Here is a 19,185-nt window from a genome sequence, read left to right as displayed (position 1 = left end):
ACGTGCAGGAGGGCGAGCGGCGGCGCGGGGAGGGGTCTCGGCGGCGCCCCGTTCACGTGTACAAAGACCGTTCCGACGTTACGCGAGCGCCGACGCGTGGATTTCCCAGGCGAGAGGCGGAAGGCGTCGCCCAGCGACCACCCGCCGTATCCTCAGGCTGCCCATGTCCTGCCCCGACCCCGCTCCGAGCCCCTCCTTATAATCTTGCAAACTCATTCATAGAATCGTATACCGCACGTAGCTGGTAGAGTCCCAACTGAAGGGTCATCTAGTCCAACCCCCTGCAAGGCAGGAATATTTTTGCCCATCGTGGGACTCGAACCCAAGACCCCGAGGTGGAAAGTCTCACGCTCCCACGACTGAGCTATTCCAGCTGTTCCTGGGTTGAAGAAAGAAGGAAGTAGAAAAAGAAAAGAAATTGCACGGGTGCCGCTCAGCCAGGTGGGCAGGGTTCAAATAATAAAATTAATATTATCATTGTTATTATTTGGAATCATCACCTTGGAATTGTAGAATTGGAAAGGGATCCCCACGTGCCCCTGCAATATTAGCTAAAGTATCCCTGGCAGGGGGCCAGAATAATAATAATAATAATAATAATAATAATAATAATAATAATAATACAAACTAATAGCAAACCTTAAAACAGCAACCAAGTTGGCAAAGCCAGTGTGTTGTAGTGGTTAAACTTAAAGCTTGGCACTAGGACCCGGGAAGGACCAGGGTTCAAACCCCACCAGTGGGCGTGCCCTTGGGGGGCCATCACTGCCTCTTAGCCCTTCCTACCCCCACAGGGTTGTTGTGAGGATAAAACAGAGGCATGCTTGCCACCTTGAGCTCCTTGGAGGAAAGCAGGAGGGAAATAAATCAAATAAATAGGGGAAAAAAAGAGGAAAAAGTCACAGAACCAGTAGCAGGGAGCAGAAATGGCCCTGCCCGGTGCCTCAGTGAGGGTGAGGGTGCCTTGCGAAAGCAAGGAGCCACCACAAAAAAGTCTCTGTCTCCTCCCCCTTCACCCCACACACGTATTGAGGCAGCATCCCTGGTCTCTCCCAGTCCAACACACGGAGGCAGAATCCAGCCAGTGGCCAGACTGGGTGAACTGGGAGGCCGCCCTCCATACCCACAGCCTGCTTTCTGTGGATAGGTGAAGAGGCTGCTCCCAGCTGGGCTCTGATTGGCTGAGAGGGATGCTGCTTCAGGGATGCTCCGGGGATTAGACGATCAGAGCAGCAGCATCGGCTTGTTTTCAGAGCCTCTGCCTGCCTGTGCCTGCCCCCTCCTCGCCACGCTGCCCTCTGATGGGTGGCTCCCGGCGGGATGAGCAGCGCCACGGAGATCCCCACAGGGATCCATCGGGGCTACCTCCGCAAATATGGTGAGTTACCCCAACTCCCCCCCCCCCCACGACCCTGGCACTCTGCCCCATCAGGGCAGAAATGCACCACCCTGCCCGTGGCATCTTGTTGGGGGGCAGGGTGGGAACAAGAATCCATGTTGTTGTTGTTGTTGCTGTTGCCTAGCTCTCCTGCTCTTTCCGCACCCCCTCTTTTTAAAAATGCTTTTTAAAGAAAGAAACCACTTTTGCTCGCAGGGCTGCTGTTTTGCAAAAGACCTCAGGGTGGCTTGCATACTTTTCCCTCTCCCCATTTCATCCTCACGACAGTCCTGTGAGGGAGGTTAGGCTGAGAGTGAGGGGCTGGCTCCAACCACTAGGGCCATAGCTGTCAACGTTTCCCTTTTTTTATTCCCGTATTCCGAATAGGATTCCTCGCAAGAAAAGGGGAAAGTTGACAGCTAGGCATGAGGCACCCACAGCCATTTCCCAGCTTAATTGGCTCAAAAACCTGTATTTATGTATCAATGTGTATGTGTGGGTATGCAATTTGGTGGGACTTCTGAGTTGCTAGCAAAGTCCCTGTCTAGATTAAGGGATGTTGCTGTTGTTTAGTCGTTTAGTCGTGTCCGACTCTTCGCGACCTCCTGGACCAGAGCACGCCAGGCACTCCTGTCTTCCACTGCCTCCCGCAGTTTGGTCAAACTCATGCTGGTAGCTTCGAAAGCACTGTCCCACCATCTCGTCCTCTGTCGTCCCCTTCTCCTTGCGCCCTCCATCTTTCCCAACATCAGGGTCTTTTCCAGGGAGTCTTCTCTTCTCCTGAGGTGGCCAAAGTCTTGGAGCCTCAGCTTCAAGATCTGTCCTTCCAGTGAGCACTCAGGGCTGATTTCCTTCAGAATGGAGAGGTTTGATCTTCTTGCAGTCCATGGGACTCTCAAGAGTTTCCTCCAGCACCAGAATTCAAAAGCATCCATTATTCGGCAATCAGCCTTCTTTATGGTCCAGCTCTCACTTCCATACATCACTACTGGGAAAACCATGGCTTTAACTATATGGACCTTTGTTGGCAAAGTGATGTCTCTGCTTTTTAAGATGCTGTCTAGATTAAGGAATATGGAAAGGCAAATGCAAGCCCGGAGAAATCGCTGGGACAAAGGTTATGGGGAGTGGGACTCAAAAGTAGCTGGAAGTAGCACCCTCTCTGCCCCACAAGATGCCTGCTTCATTCCCTAATCCCGGCTGTGTAGGGTCTCAGGGTTGCACAAAACAGCGCTCTGCACATGTTCAAAGGGCCCATTCATCTTTCCTAGCAGTTCATCGTGTCTTTTTCATAACAGCAGGTTAATGACTTCTCAACCAGAAGCCAGGTGCTCAGGCTGCTTAAAAATCTCCAGCTTAAAATGTGTAAAGGTTGTTCTTTTTCTCAATTCTAATCAAAGCTCGGGGTGTTTTTTGGAGGGTGGGGACATCTAAATGCAGCGTTTTGCAAGAAAGAAGAGGATAGATATGTGATTGTTCCCAAGTAGCTGTTCGTTCTGATGCTGGCTCTGTACTGCTGTTAATGAGTTTAGTTCCGTATATTGTTGTGCCGGCCGTGATATTTCATGAGAGGGCGGTATACAGATATTTCTTTAAATAGATAAATATACAAAAGCAAGCAAGCAAAGGAACAATGAGGCTATGGGATTCAGCCCTGGAGGAGACTTGTGCCCTGGAAGTAGGTTTGTTGATTTAGCGTTTGGGGAATATTCAGAATTAGAACTGAGATTAAGAAGATGAGATCTCTTCCCTTTGAATCTGCCGTTTGAGATTCCCAGACTCCAGAGATTCCTAAAGTCCTGGCTAAGTGTAAATAAGTCAGTGTTGTGCCAGCAGCTATGCAGGCAGAAATTCAACAGGTGGAGGATGCCTTCAGCCTTGGGGGGGGGGAGCAGAATGGTTATAGTGATGAGCTGTGCCTGTTGAATTTCTGTCAGCCACACTTTGTGGGTTATTTCATCTTTATTTTAAAATGTCAAAAAATTTCCACAGCTAGGCAGCTTTCACCCAACAGGGGGGCTAATTTTGCATTGTGGCAATTTCTAGAAAGCAGTGAACGCTCCCTCTCATCCTCAGTGAGAGCGATTTACACTCTGTACCTGCTCAAAGGCAGGGACGGCTCCTCTTTCATACATCCCAGGGCTCATTCCTGCTACTGGAGTGGAAGCAGGTGCCAGGATTGAGCCCCAGCACAAATAAATAAACCCCCACCGCGGGTCATGATTCCTTTATAATCCCACCAGTCTTGCATCTCCTTACACCAGGCAAGGGATGCAACTGGCTGATTCTGCCCTTGTGTGTCCCATTTCTCATAGGGAGGATTTTGGGGAGATGAACACAAAGAGTTTTTCTCACCAGGCAGGAGAAAAAAAAACACTTTCTAGGTCAATCAGGATGCTTTTAAATTACATTTTTTAAAAATCTGCTCCTAGACCTTTAATTAATTAATTGCATAATTTAGTTGATTAAACCCAAAGCACCAGATCTCCCAGCTGTGCAAAAGGATCAGCTCACCCCAAACCCTGATGACGAGGGTACCCCAGGCCCAAATTTAGCACAGTAATAACAATAATAATTTTCTTATTCGTACTCGGCCCGTATGACTGAGTTGCCCCAGCTCCTCTGGTCAGCTGGGTAATCTTCCTGGCCTGCAAAAGGAAATAACAAAGCTTTTTATCGTTCTATGATATCCCCCTGGACCAGAGCACGCCAGGCACTCCTGTCTTCCACTGCCTTCCGCAGTTTGGTCAAACTCATGCTGGTAGCTTCGAGAACACTGTCCCACCATCTTGTCCTCTGTCGTCCCCTTCTCCTTGTGCCCTCCATCTTTCCCAACATCAGGGTCTTTTCCAGGGAGTCTTCTCTTCTCATGAGGTGGCCAAAGTCTTGGAGCCTCAGCTTCAGGATCTGTCCTTCAATTGAGCACTCAGGGCTGATTTCCTTCAGAATGTAGAGGTTTGATCTTCTTGCAGTCCATGGGACTCTCAAGAGTCTCCTCCAGCACCAGAATTCAAAAGCATTGATTCTTCAGCAATCAGCCGCCTTTATGGTCCAGCTCTCACTTCCATACATCACTACTGGAAGAAAATTATACAGACAGCAAAACAAAGAAGTCTGAGTTAACATGGCCTTCTACAAATCAGAAATAATAATACTATAATAATAATAATTTATTATTTTTACCCTGCCCATCTGGCTGAGTCTCCCCAGTCACTCTGGGCGGCTCCCAATCAAGTGTTTAAAAAAGTACAGCGTTAAATATTAAAAACTTCCCTGAACATTGTAATAACTATTACAATAGTGAAAATACTAAAAATACATTTACTTCCCCTTTTGAACTTCTATTCTGGTTACAATATATTACTATTCTATAAGAATCTATTATATCCTTTGCTGTCCCATATATTAATTTATTTCCCAAATTCAACCTAACCCCTCCTCCCCACTGCTTCCCTTCACCTGTGTGAGATCTTCCCAACATAATATTGTATCTAGTTGCTTTAACAAAATAAAATAACATGAAACCTTATAAATTATAATTACTTCTTTCATCCTTACACAATTGCCTATTAAGAGTTCTGCTTTAACCCCATATTTCTTCATGTCTTCACCTATGCATTCCCAATCTGTATAGAATTTTTGACTGGAGCAGCCCATGATTGATGGAGTCATTTTTGCCATCTCGGCAAACTCACAAATCATTTGTGGTACTTTTTCTATTTTCCAATATTTTGCCATAAGTATTCTTGCGGCTGCGGTTATATACAAAAATATATTCCTTTTGTCCTTGGGTATGTCTATAGAGTCGGACACGACTAAACGACTAAACAACATGTCTATACAACTTTTAAATGACATCTGAAGGCAGCTCTGGTTTTGTTTAATGCTTAATGTTTTATTATGTTTTTATATATGTTGCAAGCCATCCAGAGCGGCTGGGGCAACTTAGTCAGATGGGCGGAGTATATATAATAAAATTATTTGTAGTAGTAGTAGTAGTATGTAATCGGACATCCCTATTTTCGTCAGATAAATGTTGCAGGGTATGAAACTGCATTCTCCCCCCGCCCCGGCCTTTTGGGATTATTGCCGCTAGCATTTGATTGAATCCTAATCCCAAAGCGCCCACGAGAGAATTTAATCATTGTTTTAATCTGTTTGTTGCTGTGCATGATGTTTGTCCCGTCGTCGGCCTGCGACAGATTGATGGAAACGGAATCTCCTTAGTAGCAAATTACTCTCTGGGATAAACGAGCCATCCGTCCACTCAGTAATGAGAGAGCCTGATGAACAGCGGAGGAGAGGGCAAGAAGGCATAATCCCCACTTCCGTCCAAAAGGGAGCAGAGGAAGTTGCTAGTCCCCAAGAGTCAAGGGTGTTCTGGGGGTTGGTTTGGAAGACCCTTGGGGGTCCCTTCCAACCCTACCATTCTATAAGACTGAGGTTGAATCCTGACAAGACAGAAGTACTCTTTTTGGGGGACAGGAGGTGGGCGGGTGTGGGGGATTCCCTGGTCCTGAATGGGGTAACTGTGCCCCTGAAGGACCAGGTGTGCAGCCTGGGAGTCATTTTGGACTCACAGCTGTCCATGGAGGCGCAGGTTAATTCTGTATCCAGGGCGGCTGTGTGCCAGCTGCATCTGGTACGCAGGATGAGACCCTCCCTGCCCACAGACTGTCTCGCCAGAGTGGTGTATGCTCTGGTTATCTCCCGCTTGGACTACTGCAATGCGCTCTTAGTGGGGCTACCTTTGAAGGTGACCCGGAAACTGCAATTAATCCAGAATGCAGCAGCTAGACTGGTGACTGGAAGCGGCCGCCGAGACCACATAACACTGGTCTTGAAAGACCTACACGGGCTCCCAGTACGTTTCTGAGCACAATTCAAAGTGTTGGTGCTGACCTTTAAAGCCCTAAACGGCCTCGGTCCAGTATACCTGAAGGAGCGTCTCCACCCACATCGTTCTGCCTGGACACTGAGGTCCAGTGCCGAGGGCCTTCTGGCAGTTCCCTCACTGCAAGAAGCCAAGTTACAGGGAACCAGGCAGAGGGCCTTCTCGGTGGTGGCACCCGCCCTGTGGAACGCCCTCCCTCCAGATGTCAAAGAGAAAAACAACTACCAGACTTTTAGAAGACATTTGAAGGCAGACCTGTTTAGGGAAGCTTTTAATGTTTGATGCATTACTTTATTTTAATATTTTGTTGGAAGCCGCTCAGAGTGGCTGGGGAAGCCCAGCCAGATGGGCGGGGTATAAATAATAATTATTATATTATATTATTATTATAACCAAATTGGGTTGCCAATGGAAAGGTCCTGGGGCTCATATCTGCCTGCGAGTCACACCTTCCGCCCTCGAAGCTAGTCGGCTGAGATTCCTTGGCCTTGAACCAAAACAAATGCTCTCACGCTTCTGACTTCTACCTCCTTGCCAACCTTGACCTCAAGTGGTCCTTTGCAGGAGGCTTCCTTTTCAAGCAGTGGAAGGAGAAGTTCCTTGTCGTTTCGCTGGACGGCAGCCTGCTCATCTGCCCGGATGCCGACTCCCCGGCCGAGCTGGGCATCTCCCTGGGCAGCAGCTGCGAGGCCATCCTGGAGGGCAGCGAGATCTGCGACCTGCCGCGCCTTCCTCTGGGAGCCCAGACGGACAGCTGCCTGGGGCTGAGTCTCCGCGACGGCAAGTTCCTCCTCTTCCTCGCCCCTGACGGCCAAGTGTGCAGGTGGGTCTGCCCTCCTTCTGTAGTTCATGACGGGTGCTGGGAACTGTGGCTGCATGAGGGCCTCCGCAAATTCACCCAGTCCCCTTTCAAAGCCATCCAAGTTGGTTGTCGTCACTACAACTTGCGGAGGCGATTTCCAACATTCCTAGCATTGTTGCACACCATGCAATTGCGTAATAGTGTTGCTTGTGACTTAGCTGTAGCGTTCCCAAAGCGAGGAAGGATTGGACTCTGATTAATAAAATATCGCATTTTTCGCTCTATAAGACGCACCCGACCATAGGACGCACCTTGCGATCTGGAAGCTTCAGGCGGCTACCTTGGAAGCCTGGAGAGTGAGTGGGGTCGGTGCGCATTAACCTCTCTCGCTCTCCAGGCTTCAGTGAAGGCAACCCGAAGCCTGCGGAGCGCAGCGCAAGTTCCTGCTGCACTCCGCAGGCTTTGGGTTCCTTTTACTGAAGCCGGGAGAGTCTTGCTCTCCCGGCTTCAGCAAAAGGAACCTGAAGCCTCCGGAACGCAGCGGGAACTCGCGCTGCGCTCCGAAGGCTTCAGGCGGCTATCCCTGAAGAAGAAGAAGAAGAAGAGTTTGGATTTGATATCCCGCCTTTCACTCCCTTTAAGGAGTCTCAAAGCGGCTAACATTCTCCTTTCCCTTCCTCCCCCACAACAACCACTCTGTGAGGTGAGTGGGGCTGAGAGACTTCAAAGAAGTGTGACTGGCCCAAGGTCACCCAGCAGCTGCAGGTGGAGGAGCGGAGACGCGAACCCGGTTCCCCAGATTACGAGACTACCGCTCTTAACCACACTGGCTCTCAGTGCGCACCCACCCCTCTTGCTCTCCAGGCTTCAGCGAAAGCAACGCGTAGCCTCTGGAGCGCGGAGGGATCGCTCCCTCTGCGCTTCGGAGGCTTTGCGTTGCTATCGCTGAAGCCAAGGAGCCTGCATTCGCTCCATAGGACGCACACACATTTCCCCTTAAATTTTGGAGGGGGAAAAGTGCGTCCTATAGAGCGAAAAATACGGTACACACGAGGCCTGACCAGAAAGACTCTGGGAGGAGTACGTATAATAATAATTCCTGTCCACCCCTCGGCCCAGGTCGTTTTATTCACAAAAGAACTTTTTACACTGTGTTCGTAAGAACCAATCAGATTTCCTCTGAGCATTTCAAAACCCCCACGTGGGACAAAGTCAGATCAGAAGAAATTCTTTTAACTACAAAGAAACTATTTCCTACTTGAGCATGCATACATTCTGGGGTAAATAAAACAGGATAAAAGGAGGAATGCATTCAGCAAACCCGGAGGTCATAAACAAGCGGTAAACAGGAGAGGAAGGATGGCAAGGAAAGATTAGGCATATTTATCACCTCCATGTGAAACTATTTCCTGGCCGTAAGATTAACAAAACCAAGGGAAGGTACATCAAAGCTAACTATCATTTTTATGACCCAGGATGTGTCATAATGAATGTATATGAATGTGTATATGAATGCTGATACGTGACTGTCAGGCATAGAGAAAGCAAATGCCAGAGGTGGAGAGGCTTGTGGGATTTGATCAGAAACTGTTGTCAATGAATCAAACCCAGTCAATGCAATGCGTTCATCGCAGACACAACTGGCTTGCTCCATATTTCATGATTCCTCATAGCAATCCCACCTGACCCCCCACACTCTGGATATTTGCACCCCTACACTTAGCCATCATCAGAGCCATAGAGAACACTGGAGACTGACCTTGTGTCTTCAGGTACATTTCAGGTGTAGAGTGTTTTGCAGAGGAATAGATTTCATTCAGCGTGTCCTGGTTAATATTTTAATGGATGCAACTAAAAGTGGCCCAGGAGTTAAATATGTTTGTTATGTGTTGCTGTATTTTTGCACAATAAGCTGTACCCGAATGCATAAGTCATAAAAAGATGTACCAGAATGCATGAGACGTAAAAAGGACAAATTTCTTTTTTATATTGGCTGCATATGAAAATCAAGTTTTGATCTGAAAATGTGAGCAACGTTGGTATGAATAAAATGCTTCTAGGCTCTGTGCCAACTTTTCACCATGTATTTCATTACTATTTAAAACTACCCTCCATATTTGTGAAATAATAATAATAATAATAATAATAATAATAATAATAATAATAATTTTTAAAAATTGCATAAAGGTGCAACGATAAGTAAAGGTAAAGGGACCCCTGACCATTAGGTCCAGTTGTGACTGACTCTGGGGTTGCGGCGCTCATCTCGCTTTACTGGCCAAGGGAGCCGCCGTACAGCTTCCGGGTCATGTGGCCACATGACTAAGCCGCTTCTGGTGAACCAGAGCAGCGCACGGAAATGCCATTTACCGTATTTTTTGCACCATAACACTCACTTTTTTCCTCCTAAAAAGTAAGGGGAAATGTCTGTGCGTGTTATGGAGGGAATGCCTACGGGTTGCATGCCTATGGACTTTCCTCCTCTAAAAACTATGTGCGTGTTATGGTCAGGTGCATGTTATAGAGCAAAAAATACGGTACCTTTCCGCCAAAGCGGTACCTATTTATCTACTTGCGCTGGCATGATTTTGAACTGCTAGGTTGGCAGGAGCAGGGACCGAGCAACGGGAGCTCACCCCGTTGCTGGGATTCGAACCGCCGACCTTCTGATCGGCAAGTCCTAGGCTCTGTGGTTTAGACCACAGCGCTACCCGCATCCCCAGGTGCAACAATACTGGCAGTCTTATTTTTGTTCCTCTTCCTACAGCGCATTTATTTCTTACATTTATAGCCGACCTTTTCTCCCAAGGAGCTCAAAGCGTTGTGCTTGCTTCTCCACCTCCCCATTTTATTCTCAAAACAACCCTGGAAGGGAACTTAGGCTGAGAGGCAGCGACTGGCCTCAAGGTCATCCAGTTGAGCCTCATGGCTGAGGACTCACCACACTGACCTTTTGCCCCAGGCACATGTGTGCGCTTAAAAGCGGCATAGGATCACAAAACGGTTGAGACGGAAAGGACCCCAAAGATCATCCATTCCAACCCCCTGCAAGGCAGGAATAAGCCACTTTGAACTTCCAACCTTGGCGTTATCGGCACCACGCTCTAGCCAACTGAGCTATCCAGGCTCTAGCTTGGATATACAGTGGTACCTCGGTTTAAGAACAGCCCTGTTTACGAACGATTCGGTTTACGAACTCCACAAAACCGGAAGCAGTGTCCCGGTTTGAGAACTTTACCCCGGTCTAAGAACGAAATCCGAACGATGGGAGGGCACTGGCGGCAGGAGGCCTCATTAGGGAAAGCGTGGCTCAGTTTAAGAACGGTTTCAGTTTAAGAATGGACTTCCGGAACGGATTAAGTTCGTAAACCGAGGTACCACTGTATGTCTGATTTGCTTGGCTTTGCCCCAGAACTTTCCCCATGAAAACCTGCACTTTTGCACTCAACCGGAGCAAATGTCAATTTGGGTTTTCCACGGATGGCCATTTGCCTGCTTTTAAAGAGCAGGTTACCACAAGGAAAGTTCCAGAACAAAAAAAAAGGGGGGGCTGCTTGGCCACTGAGCTTCAAAGCGCAGACTGCCTTGAAAGAGCAAGTGTGGATAAGCCCTGAGTGGAGGAATTTGAACCCTGGTTTCTCCCAGGTCCTGATCCAACACTCTGACCCTTAGGCCAAGGCAGTTACGGCACCGTAAGATGCCAGATGGGTCAACGGAGTTGATGCTTGCAGGGGCAGAGTACGTGATGAGACACAACGGCATCCATAACACAAAATCCTGTTTTCCTTTTTTCCTGCAGGCGGTGGCTGAACATCTTGAGAAAAGTCAAAGAGGTGAGGATTTGAAATGGAAACTGTTGTAAACAAAAATTGCCCTTTTCCCTTCGGTTCTTGAACAGCTCTGTTTTCGAACCTTTTGGCTCCCGAACACCAAAAAACTGGAATTAAGGTCTCCGGTTTTTTAATGATCTTCGGAAACCGAATGTTTTGAGTTTCCCTATTGTACTGAGGCTTTCCGATTTCAGTTTTCGGTAGTGGAATGTTTTGGAAGTCAAATGGTCTTCCGGAACGGATTACGTTCGACAACCGAGGTTTGGCTGTATGTCAATCTTTTCATGTGGTAAAGGCGCCTTGAGGCAGGGTTTTAACTAGCCACAATGACTAGTTAAAGTCAGGAGCAGTAACACTTCTGAAAAGCAGAGGGTGAAAATGGAAGGGACATAGAATTTGGCCAAACATTCAGAGGGGTTAGGCTGTTCCTGACTGGATTCCTGCATCTAGATCAGGAGTCAGCAAACTTTTTCAGCAGGGGGCCAGTCTACTATTCCTCAGACCTTGTGTGGGGTCGGACTATCTATCTATCATCTATCTATCTATCTATCTATCTATCTATCTATCTATCTATCTTATTGATAAATGCAATACAGTGGTACCTTGGGTTAAGTACTTAATTCGTTCCGGAGCTCCATACTTAACCTGAAACTATTCTTAACCTGAAGCACCACTTTAGCTAATGGGGCCTCCCGCTGCTGCTGCGCCACCGGAGCACGATTTCTGTTCTCATCCTGAAGCAAAGTTCTTAACCTGAAGCACTATTTCTGGGTTAGCGGAGTCTGTAACCTGAAGCGTATGCAACCCGAGGTACCACTGTACTTACAAACAAAAACCAGAACACTAAAGAAACTTATTATACATAGATACATACACCTCTCAAAATAGATTACCAAAAAAGAAAACAGAGATACAAACTAAACATACAGACATAAATTTTGACTTCCCTCCACCTATATGTGGCTTCCTTTGTTTCTTTTCTTCGTTTTGCTAGGTATCAATATTATTTTTGACTATCTCATCTTATACCCATTTTTTTCTTAATTTTTTACTCAATAAGTATCATTCGTTGCATATTGATATATTAATACCGGAACGTGTTTTTTTTAATGTATTCCTTCACGCAAGTCTACTCTATCAGTTTTTGGTCTGACTGGCCTCTTACCAATGCTGTAAGTCTTGCTGATTCTATGTATTCACAAAATATATAGCCGGACTATATTTTGAAAGGGGGAAAAATGAACGAATTCCTATGCCCCACAAATAACCCAGAGATGCATTTTAAATAAAAGGACACATTCTCCTCATGTAAAAACAAGGATTTAGAAGGCTTTTGGGCCAGATCCGGCCCCCAGGCCTTAGTTTGCCTACCCATGATCTAGATGACCCTCTGGGGTTCTTCCGACTGTGATTCTCGGCTTCTTTCTGCAGAGCTTCTCCCAGGGATCGCCCTCCAGCTGCAAGCTCCACATCAACTCACCAGTGAGAAAGCGCTTCTGGAAAAGCGCTGGGGACAGCGGGTCTCCCAGCCCCAGCACGGAGAGACGAGAAGGTAGCGGTTCCAGGGGTTGTGTGGGGCACCAGTGGGCCACATATGGGCATCCCTGTCAGGAGCTCAGCCTACTCTCAAGTAGGACCCTGGTAGAGACACATGCCCGACTGGCATGTTCTCTCCCTCCTAGTCAATCAAAATCTTTCTTCAGCCCGAACATCACAGCGACCGATGCCAACTGACACCGGCACACTTAGGGATCCGCAGAGTCTTCGCAGATATTTGTGACAGACCTCAGCATTTTGGCTAATCTACTTTATTTACATATAAACACACACGGAGCCCTGCAACATGGCTCCCTCTCTCTCCAGCATCAGACAGAAAAGAGGAAAAGAACAAAGGACAATAGTCCCACTTCACGGAACACAGGAACACAAACATCCTGTCTCCGTCACTTCCCACTTGGTGGAGTCAAAACATACACCATCATGTGATAGACAACAATCCCATGATTGCAATCACGGAGCAGGAATTCTAACATCCCCTCTTGGGTCAGGGCAAGAGAGATGCCAATCAGACGGGATTAGCTGGAGGGGTGGCAACCATAATGAACACAGAGGAAGCCGGTTTGCTTTACATTCCCCAAACCGGTGCCTTCCGGACAACATGTCCCAGCCAGCCCAGCCGTATCTCCATTTCCTTGTGGAACTGGCTGCTGCAGGAAGCAGTGATAGCTACCAAACCAGAAGGCTTTAAAAGAGGATTAAGACAAATTAATGGAGGAGAAGACTATCAATGGCTGTGCTCTGTCCTGCACAGTTGGAGGGCAGCAACGCATCTGAATCCCAGTTGCTGGTGTTGTAAACAAAAATCTGCCCTTTGTTCCCTTATGGGGTACCCAAGAGCCCATATAGAGTCCTTACGTAGGTTCCCTATTGGTAGGAGAAAATAACAGAGGCCAACCAGAGAATATTGAGAAGCAAAGCAGCTAGTAAGCCTGATCTTTATTGATCTGTTGCAACAGGGTGCTCTCCTCACCCGCAGGAAAGGAGGAGGAACCCAGAACCAAGGTGCGCCTGCCCTTATATAGACATTTTAAATTCCCTGCCCTGGAGCTCAAGACCACCCCTCCATACATCATACATACATCACAGAAGGGGTGTAACCCAAGACCACCACCCCAGATACATTATACCTACATCATAGAAAAGGCGGTCTACAGCAGAAATCTGAGTGCGTTGTTTATCTTGTCTGACAGGTTACCTGTTAATGCTCACTTGATTGGATACCCTGGGGAGCCTGGCAAGTTTTTTGTAATGATAAATACTTAGTTCCTGAAGCAGGTCACAGGCTCACCCTATTCATACACAGAAATACACTTAAGACAGGATTTGTGAAGGAAAAAGACTATGGGGAGGCTTTTCCATTTTCCTTTGACCTTGCAGAGAAAACATTTGGTCAGTTTGGGAATCAAAAATGGTTTCAGGTCGGTCTTCCTGTGCTGACCTATGTACGTGCTTGGTTGGTACATTTATGAACATTTATTATATATCCAAGAATTTAAAATTCCTATCACACTGGAAACCACAGAAGGGAAGAGGGCTCTTGTGGTCGGATCCTGCTCGGGGGTTTCCCATTGGTAGGCAGGCTGTATAGCCTTCTGGGTGCTACCACAACAACCATCCACCACAACTGCCCAGCTAGGCTAACTCTCCTCCAATCCTCTTTCCTGGGTCTCACAGTCTCCTTGCAGATGCCAAGACCCAGGTCTGGGGCAAGTAATCTTTGGTGAGAGAACCTCTCCAGAGATTTAACAATCACAAAATAGGCAGCATAGGAAAGCATGGAAATTTGGCTGCAAAACCTTTAAAAATATGTGTTTTCTAGTGAACCCCGAAGTATTCCCTAGCACGTGAATAGACCACACATTTGGTCAGCTATGAAATGGTTTACTTACCAAACTCTTCAAAGGTCAGATTCATGTGGTTTTCCGTACAGCAGTCATAAAAAGTTGCACAGGCAGTAAAACGTTTCTTGGTAACAAAACGGTAAAAGTTGCTAAACTATCAGGATAGGAGGAAAAGGCTGGAGTTTCAGACTCCATCCTTGTCTGGAACGAAAGAGGCTGGTTAAAGCCATGCAGCTGGAGGGAGCAGGTCAGAGCTCCTCACATGCCGAATCCGCATGTAGGCTGAGTACAACAAAAGGCTTCGTTGCCCATTTCCTCCCAAGGTGAGAGGAAGTGACAGGCAAAGCCTGGCAGGACAGGTTACTCTATGGCGTTAACCCCTTCATGTGCTAACTAGACTCAAGCATGATGGTTATATGAGGGTGGTTATCCCCTCTCACACACACCCCTTGCCCTTTGCTTTTCTCTCCAGTTCCCAGGTCCAGCCTGTGCCACGAAACCTGCTCCCCGCACTGCCTCCGCCACGGCCCCAAGCCCCCCAACACAGGGGTGAAGGCCGCCTGCCTCCTGGTGGGGGGCGCCGCCGCTGGTCCCAGCATGGGTCACATGGTCAGCTCATCCACAGCCGAACCCCCTGCGGACCCCCACCCGCCGGACTTCAAGGAGCTGGGCTACCACCCGTCGGCCTGTGATTCCGAACCGCAGTACGAGGCGCCCCTCGATTACGACGGGATGGAGCAGGACTTAGACATGGTGGATTTTGGGGGGTTTGCCTTCTAGGCTCTGTCGTTGCCTGGGAGCCCCAAAGGGAGAGGTCTAAAGGGCTAAATCGCGGGCCTTCTAATCCGGAGCTGGCAAAAGGGGGTGCTCTGCTCCCTCCCTCTCCCCCAGGACTCAATCGTCTGGCACCCCCTCACAGACATTTCCCGCACATGCCCTTTGTTTGAAAACGGTGGGGGTTCCTGCTTCAGAGATTTACCTCCTTTTCCTGTCCCCCCTCCCCATTATTATTTTTTAAATATTTTTTTATTGAAGGATTTTTAAAACCAAGGCAACGAGATACAGAACAGAGTCATGGGATCGCCCCACAAAGAGAGTGGGGAAATCACGAAGGGTTCAAATGAGCACAAAGGACTTTCTCCATCAGGTGGGGGGGGGGCAGCATAAAGCAAAAGGACTAAAGTTAAGCATTGTGTAGCTACAAAACTACCACAAGGTTTGATCGTGAATTCTTACAGAATTAACCATGCCCATTTGCATTCGGCCGGGGTTTCTTGTCCATGCCTTTTGTCGTTAACGTGAGCAATAAATCCATACCAAACTAGAAGAAAACTACTTTCTTTTTCTTTTTTTGCTCTGTCCTCTGGTGTGTTAACTTTTCTAACAGGGGCATCTCCCATCCTTTAGAGCACAAAGCAGCCACATCCACCTGCTTCAGATGTTTCCAGAAACGAGCGATAATGGCTCCGGTTGCGGTAAGAAGATGGGAAATCAACCCTTTAAGCTCCTCATTAAATAGATTTTGAAGGGCAGGTTGGGGGTATAAGAGAAACTTCCTTTCCAATGATCTTCCTGGTTTCTTTGAAAACTAGTAGCCAGACTTTCTTAACCTTGGTGCAGTGCCACCAGTGGTGGAGATAGGGTCCTGCTCTCTCCCTGTTTTAAAGTCTTTGTTATCAGGAGAGCTGTGGTCTGTAGCTGTAGGTTCCAGGTCATAAAGGGGTGCTTGGGCCAAATCTCTGAATCTTCCCCACCACAGCTAAAGAGTCCCTGACAGATAGCTGTCCATCCTCTCTTTGAAAACCTCCAAGGAAGGAAAATCTGCCACCTCCTGAGGATTCCAATGACCCTTCACCCAGCCTAAGATGCATAAAGGACATTCCACATTCCCTTTATTTTTTCTAGCTCAGGGCTTTCTAGCGCAGAGCTTCTTATTCTGTATTCTGCTTAGGACCAGCAGGCCAGTCTTTGCACAACAGAATAAAGGTAAAGGGAGCCCTGACCGTTAGGTCCAGTCGTGGCCGACTCTGGGGTTGTGGCACTCATCTCGCTTTATTGGCCGAGGGAGCCGGTGTACAGCTTCCAGGTCATGTGGCCAGCATGACTAAGCCGCTTCTGGCGAACCAGAGCAGCGCATGGAAACACCGTTTACCTTCCCGCTGGAGCGGTACCTATTGATCTACTTGCACTTTGACGTGCTTTCGAACTGCTAGGTGGGCAGGAGCAGGGACCGAGCAACGGGAGCTCACCCCGTCGCAGGGATTTGAACCGCCGACCTTCTGATCGGCAAGTCCTAGGCTCTGTGGTTTAACCCACAGCGCCACCCGCGTCTCTCGCACAACAGAATAAATGCACACAAATCTGACATCGGAAATGGCAATATCTGAAAAACCTTGCCTCCTCCCAGGACAACCCCCTGTTGCTGACCTCAGCGTGGCAGTTCTTGATTTCCAGGAAGAGACTCCAGCATCAAACTGCTGAATTGCAATTTTTATGGATGTTCAATTCTATCGCCTCAGGCTTACATTGAGATAATGGTTCCCTGTGTACTACTACAGCTATTGATTGACTTAGCAATGTTTGGGTGATTGTGTCATCGCTTATTAGCAATTACTGCTGTTGTGAAACATCACTAGACACATCATGAACTTGACATAGAGTTGGCACACATTCCATTGCCATTCTGCAGAAGCACATTGTGTGCAAAGCATACGTAGACCGGCCAATTGCAAATAACACATAATGAACCTGTTTGCCTTTGAGACGCCATGGGAATTCGTAGTTGTAATGCTTAATGCTCGTAAGATGTGCAGCGCTATGGGAGAACTGCTCAAAAGACGTCAGATCTCTCAATAATTTCTCAGAACTTTACCATTAATATAGCATCCCTGGTGTGGAGATTGTGATCTAGAAAGAGCCTTTCTTTCCTAGAAAGACTCGTGACTGGGAGCAGCCACCGACACCACATAACACAGGTCTTGAAAGACCTATATTGGCTCCCAGTACGTTTCCAAGCACAATTCAAAGTGTTGGTGCTGACCTTGAAAGCCCTAAACGGCCTCAGTCCAGTACAGTGGTACCTCTGGGTAAGAACTTAATTCGTTCTGGAGGTCTGTTCTTAACCTGAAGCTGTTCTTAACCTGAGGTACCACTTTAGCTAATGGGGCCTTCCGCTGCCACCGTGTGATTTCTGTTCTTATCCTGAAGCAAAGTTCTTCATAGAATCATAGAATCCTAGAGTTGGAAGAGACCACAAGGGCCATCGAGTCCAACCCCCTGCCAAGCAGGAAACACCATCAGAGCACTCCTGACATATGGTTGTCAAGCCTCTGCTTAAAGACCTCCAAAGGAGGAGACTCCACCACACTCCTTGGCAGCAAATTCCACTGTCAAACAGCTCTTACTGTCAGGAAGTTCTTCCTAATGTTTAGGTGGAATCTTCTTTCTTGTAGTTTGGATCCATTGCTCCGTGTCCGCTTCTCTGGAGCAGCAGAAAACAACCTTTCTCCCTCCTCTATGTGACATCCTTTTCTATATTTGAACATGGCTATCATATCACCCCTTAACCTCCTCTTCTCCAGGCTAAACATGCCCAGCTCCCTTAGCCGTTCCTCATAAGGCATCGTTTCCAGGCCTTTGACCATTTTGGGTGCCCTCCTCTGGACACGTTCCAGTTTGTCAGGTTCCTTCTTGAACTGTGGTGCCCAGAACTGGACACAGTACTCCAGGTGAGGTCTGACCAGAGCAGAATACAGTGGCACTATTACTTCCCTTGATCTAGATGCTATACTCCTATTGATGCAGCCCAGAATTGCATTGGCTTTTTTAGCTGCCGCGTCACACTGTTGGCTCATGTCAAGTTTGTGGTCAACCAAGACTCCTAGATCCTTTTCACATGTACTGCTCTCAAGCCAGGTGTCACCCATCTTGTATTTGTGCCTCTCATTTTTTTTGCCCAAGTGCAATACTTTACATTTCTCCCTGTTAAAATTCATCTTGTTTGTTTTGGCCCAGTTCTCTAATCTGTCAAGGTTGTTTTGAAGTGTGATCCTGTCCTCTGGGGTGTTAGCCACCCCTCCCAGTTTGGTGTCATCTGCAAATTTGATCAGGATGCCCTTGAGTCCATCATGCAAGTCATTGATAAAGATGTTGAATAAGACCGGGCCCAAGACAGAACCCTGTGGCACCCCACTAGTCACTCTTCTCCAGGATGAAGAGGAACCATTGATGAGCACCCTTTGGGTTCGGTCAGTCAGCCAGTTACAAATCCACTGAGTGGTAGCATAGTCAAGACCGCATTTTACCAGCTTCTTTACAAGAATATCATGGGGCACCTTGTCAAATGCCTTGCTGAAATCAAGGTAGGCTACATCCACTGCGTTCCTTTCATCTAAGGTACTATTTCCCCTGCTTAAGTACCTTGGGTTAAGGTACTTAACCCAAGGTACTATTTCTGGGTTAGCAGAACTCTGTAACCTGAAGCGGTGGCTTAACCCACAGCGCCACCCACGTCCCTACAATGCGTTTAAAACCAAAATCGCATTTGGGTAGAAACTGTTTCTCAGGTGGCTAGTCCTTCTCTTTATAACCCTGTACCTTCTTCCAGAAGGCAGAAGCTGAAAGAGATCATTTCCGGGGTGCGCACTATCCTGCGCTATGTCTGCAGCTTTCTTATGGCGCCTAGGAGCGTAGATTTGATCCAAGGTGGGAAGAGTGCACCCAGTTATTGTCTCTGCAGTCTTTACAACCCTGGACAGCATTGTTTTTTCCCTGGCTGTGCAGGTCCCAAACCACACACACAGACCATAAGTTAATACACTCTCCACAGTACAATGATAAAATGCCATCAACAGGTCCTTTGAGAGATTGTTTTTCCGGAG

At 47.6% G+C, this 19,185-nt stretch overlaps 1 protein-coding gene across 3 annotated transcripts; it reads left to right on the top strand.

Annotated features, from left to right (window-relative positions):
• The first annotated feature begins 723 nt into the window (after window positions 1-723).
• On the top strand, window positions 724-17,260 carry LOC309536932 (uncharacterized protein). 3 transcript variants are annotated; one of them, XR_014221733.1, is made up of 6 exons: window positions 724-1,378; window positions 6,837-7,095; window positions 10,874-10,907; window positions 12,336-12,456; window positions 14,778-15,780; window positions 16,257-17,260. XR_014221733.1 is itself a non-coding variant. In XM_082231343.1 (5 exons), exons 1-5 carry the CDS (start codon window positions 1,321-1,323, stop codon window positions 15,083-15,085), a joined length of 780 nt encoding a protein of 259 aa, XP_082087469.1. In that variant the 5' UTR covers window positions 724-1,320; the 3' UTR covers window positions 15,086-15,952. The 3 variants fall into 3 exon arrangements, 1 of the variants encoding a protein (XP_082087469.1); XR_014221734.1 differs by having other exon boundaries at window positions 6,824-7,095; XM_082231343.1 differs by lacking the exon at window positions 16,257-17,260 and having other exon boundaries at window positions 14,778-15,952.
• Window positions 17,261-19,185: the final 1,925 nt, after the last annotated feature.

The sequence above is a fragment of the Podarcis vaucheri genome, assembly GCF_965113315.1.
Source record: "Podarcis vaucheri genome assembly, chromosome: 7".
Lineage (NCBI taxonomy): Eukaryota > Metazoa > Chordata > Lepidosauria > Squamata > Lacertidae > Podarcis > Podarcis vaucheri.
Note: the sequence above shows the minus strand (reverse complement) of the source record. Positions and strands in the feature narration are given on the sequence as shown.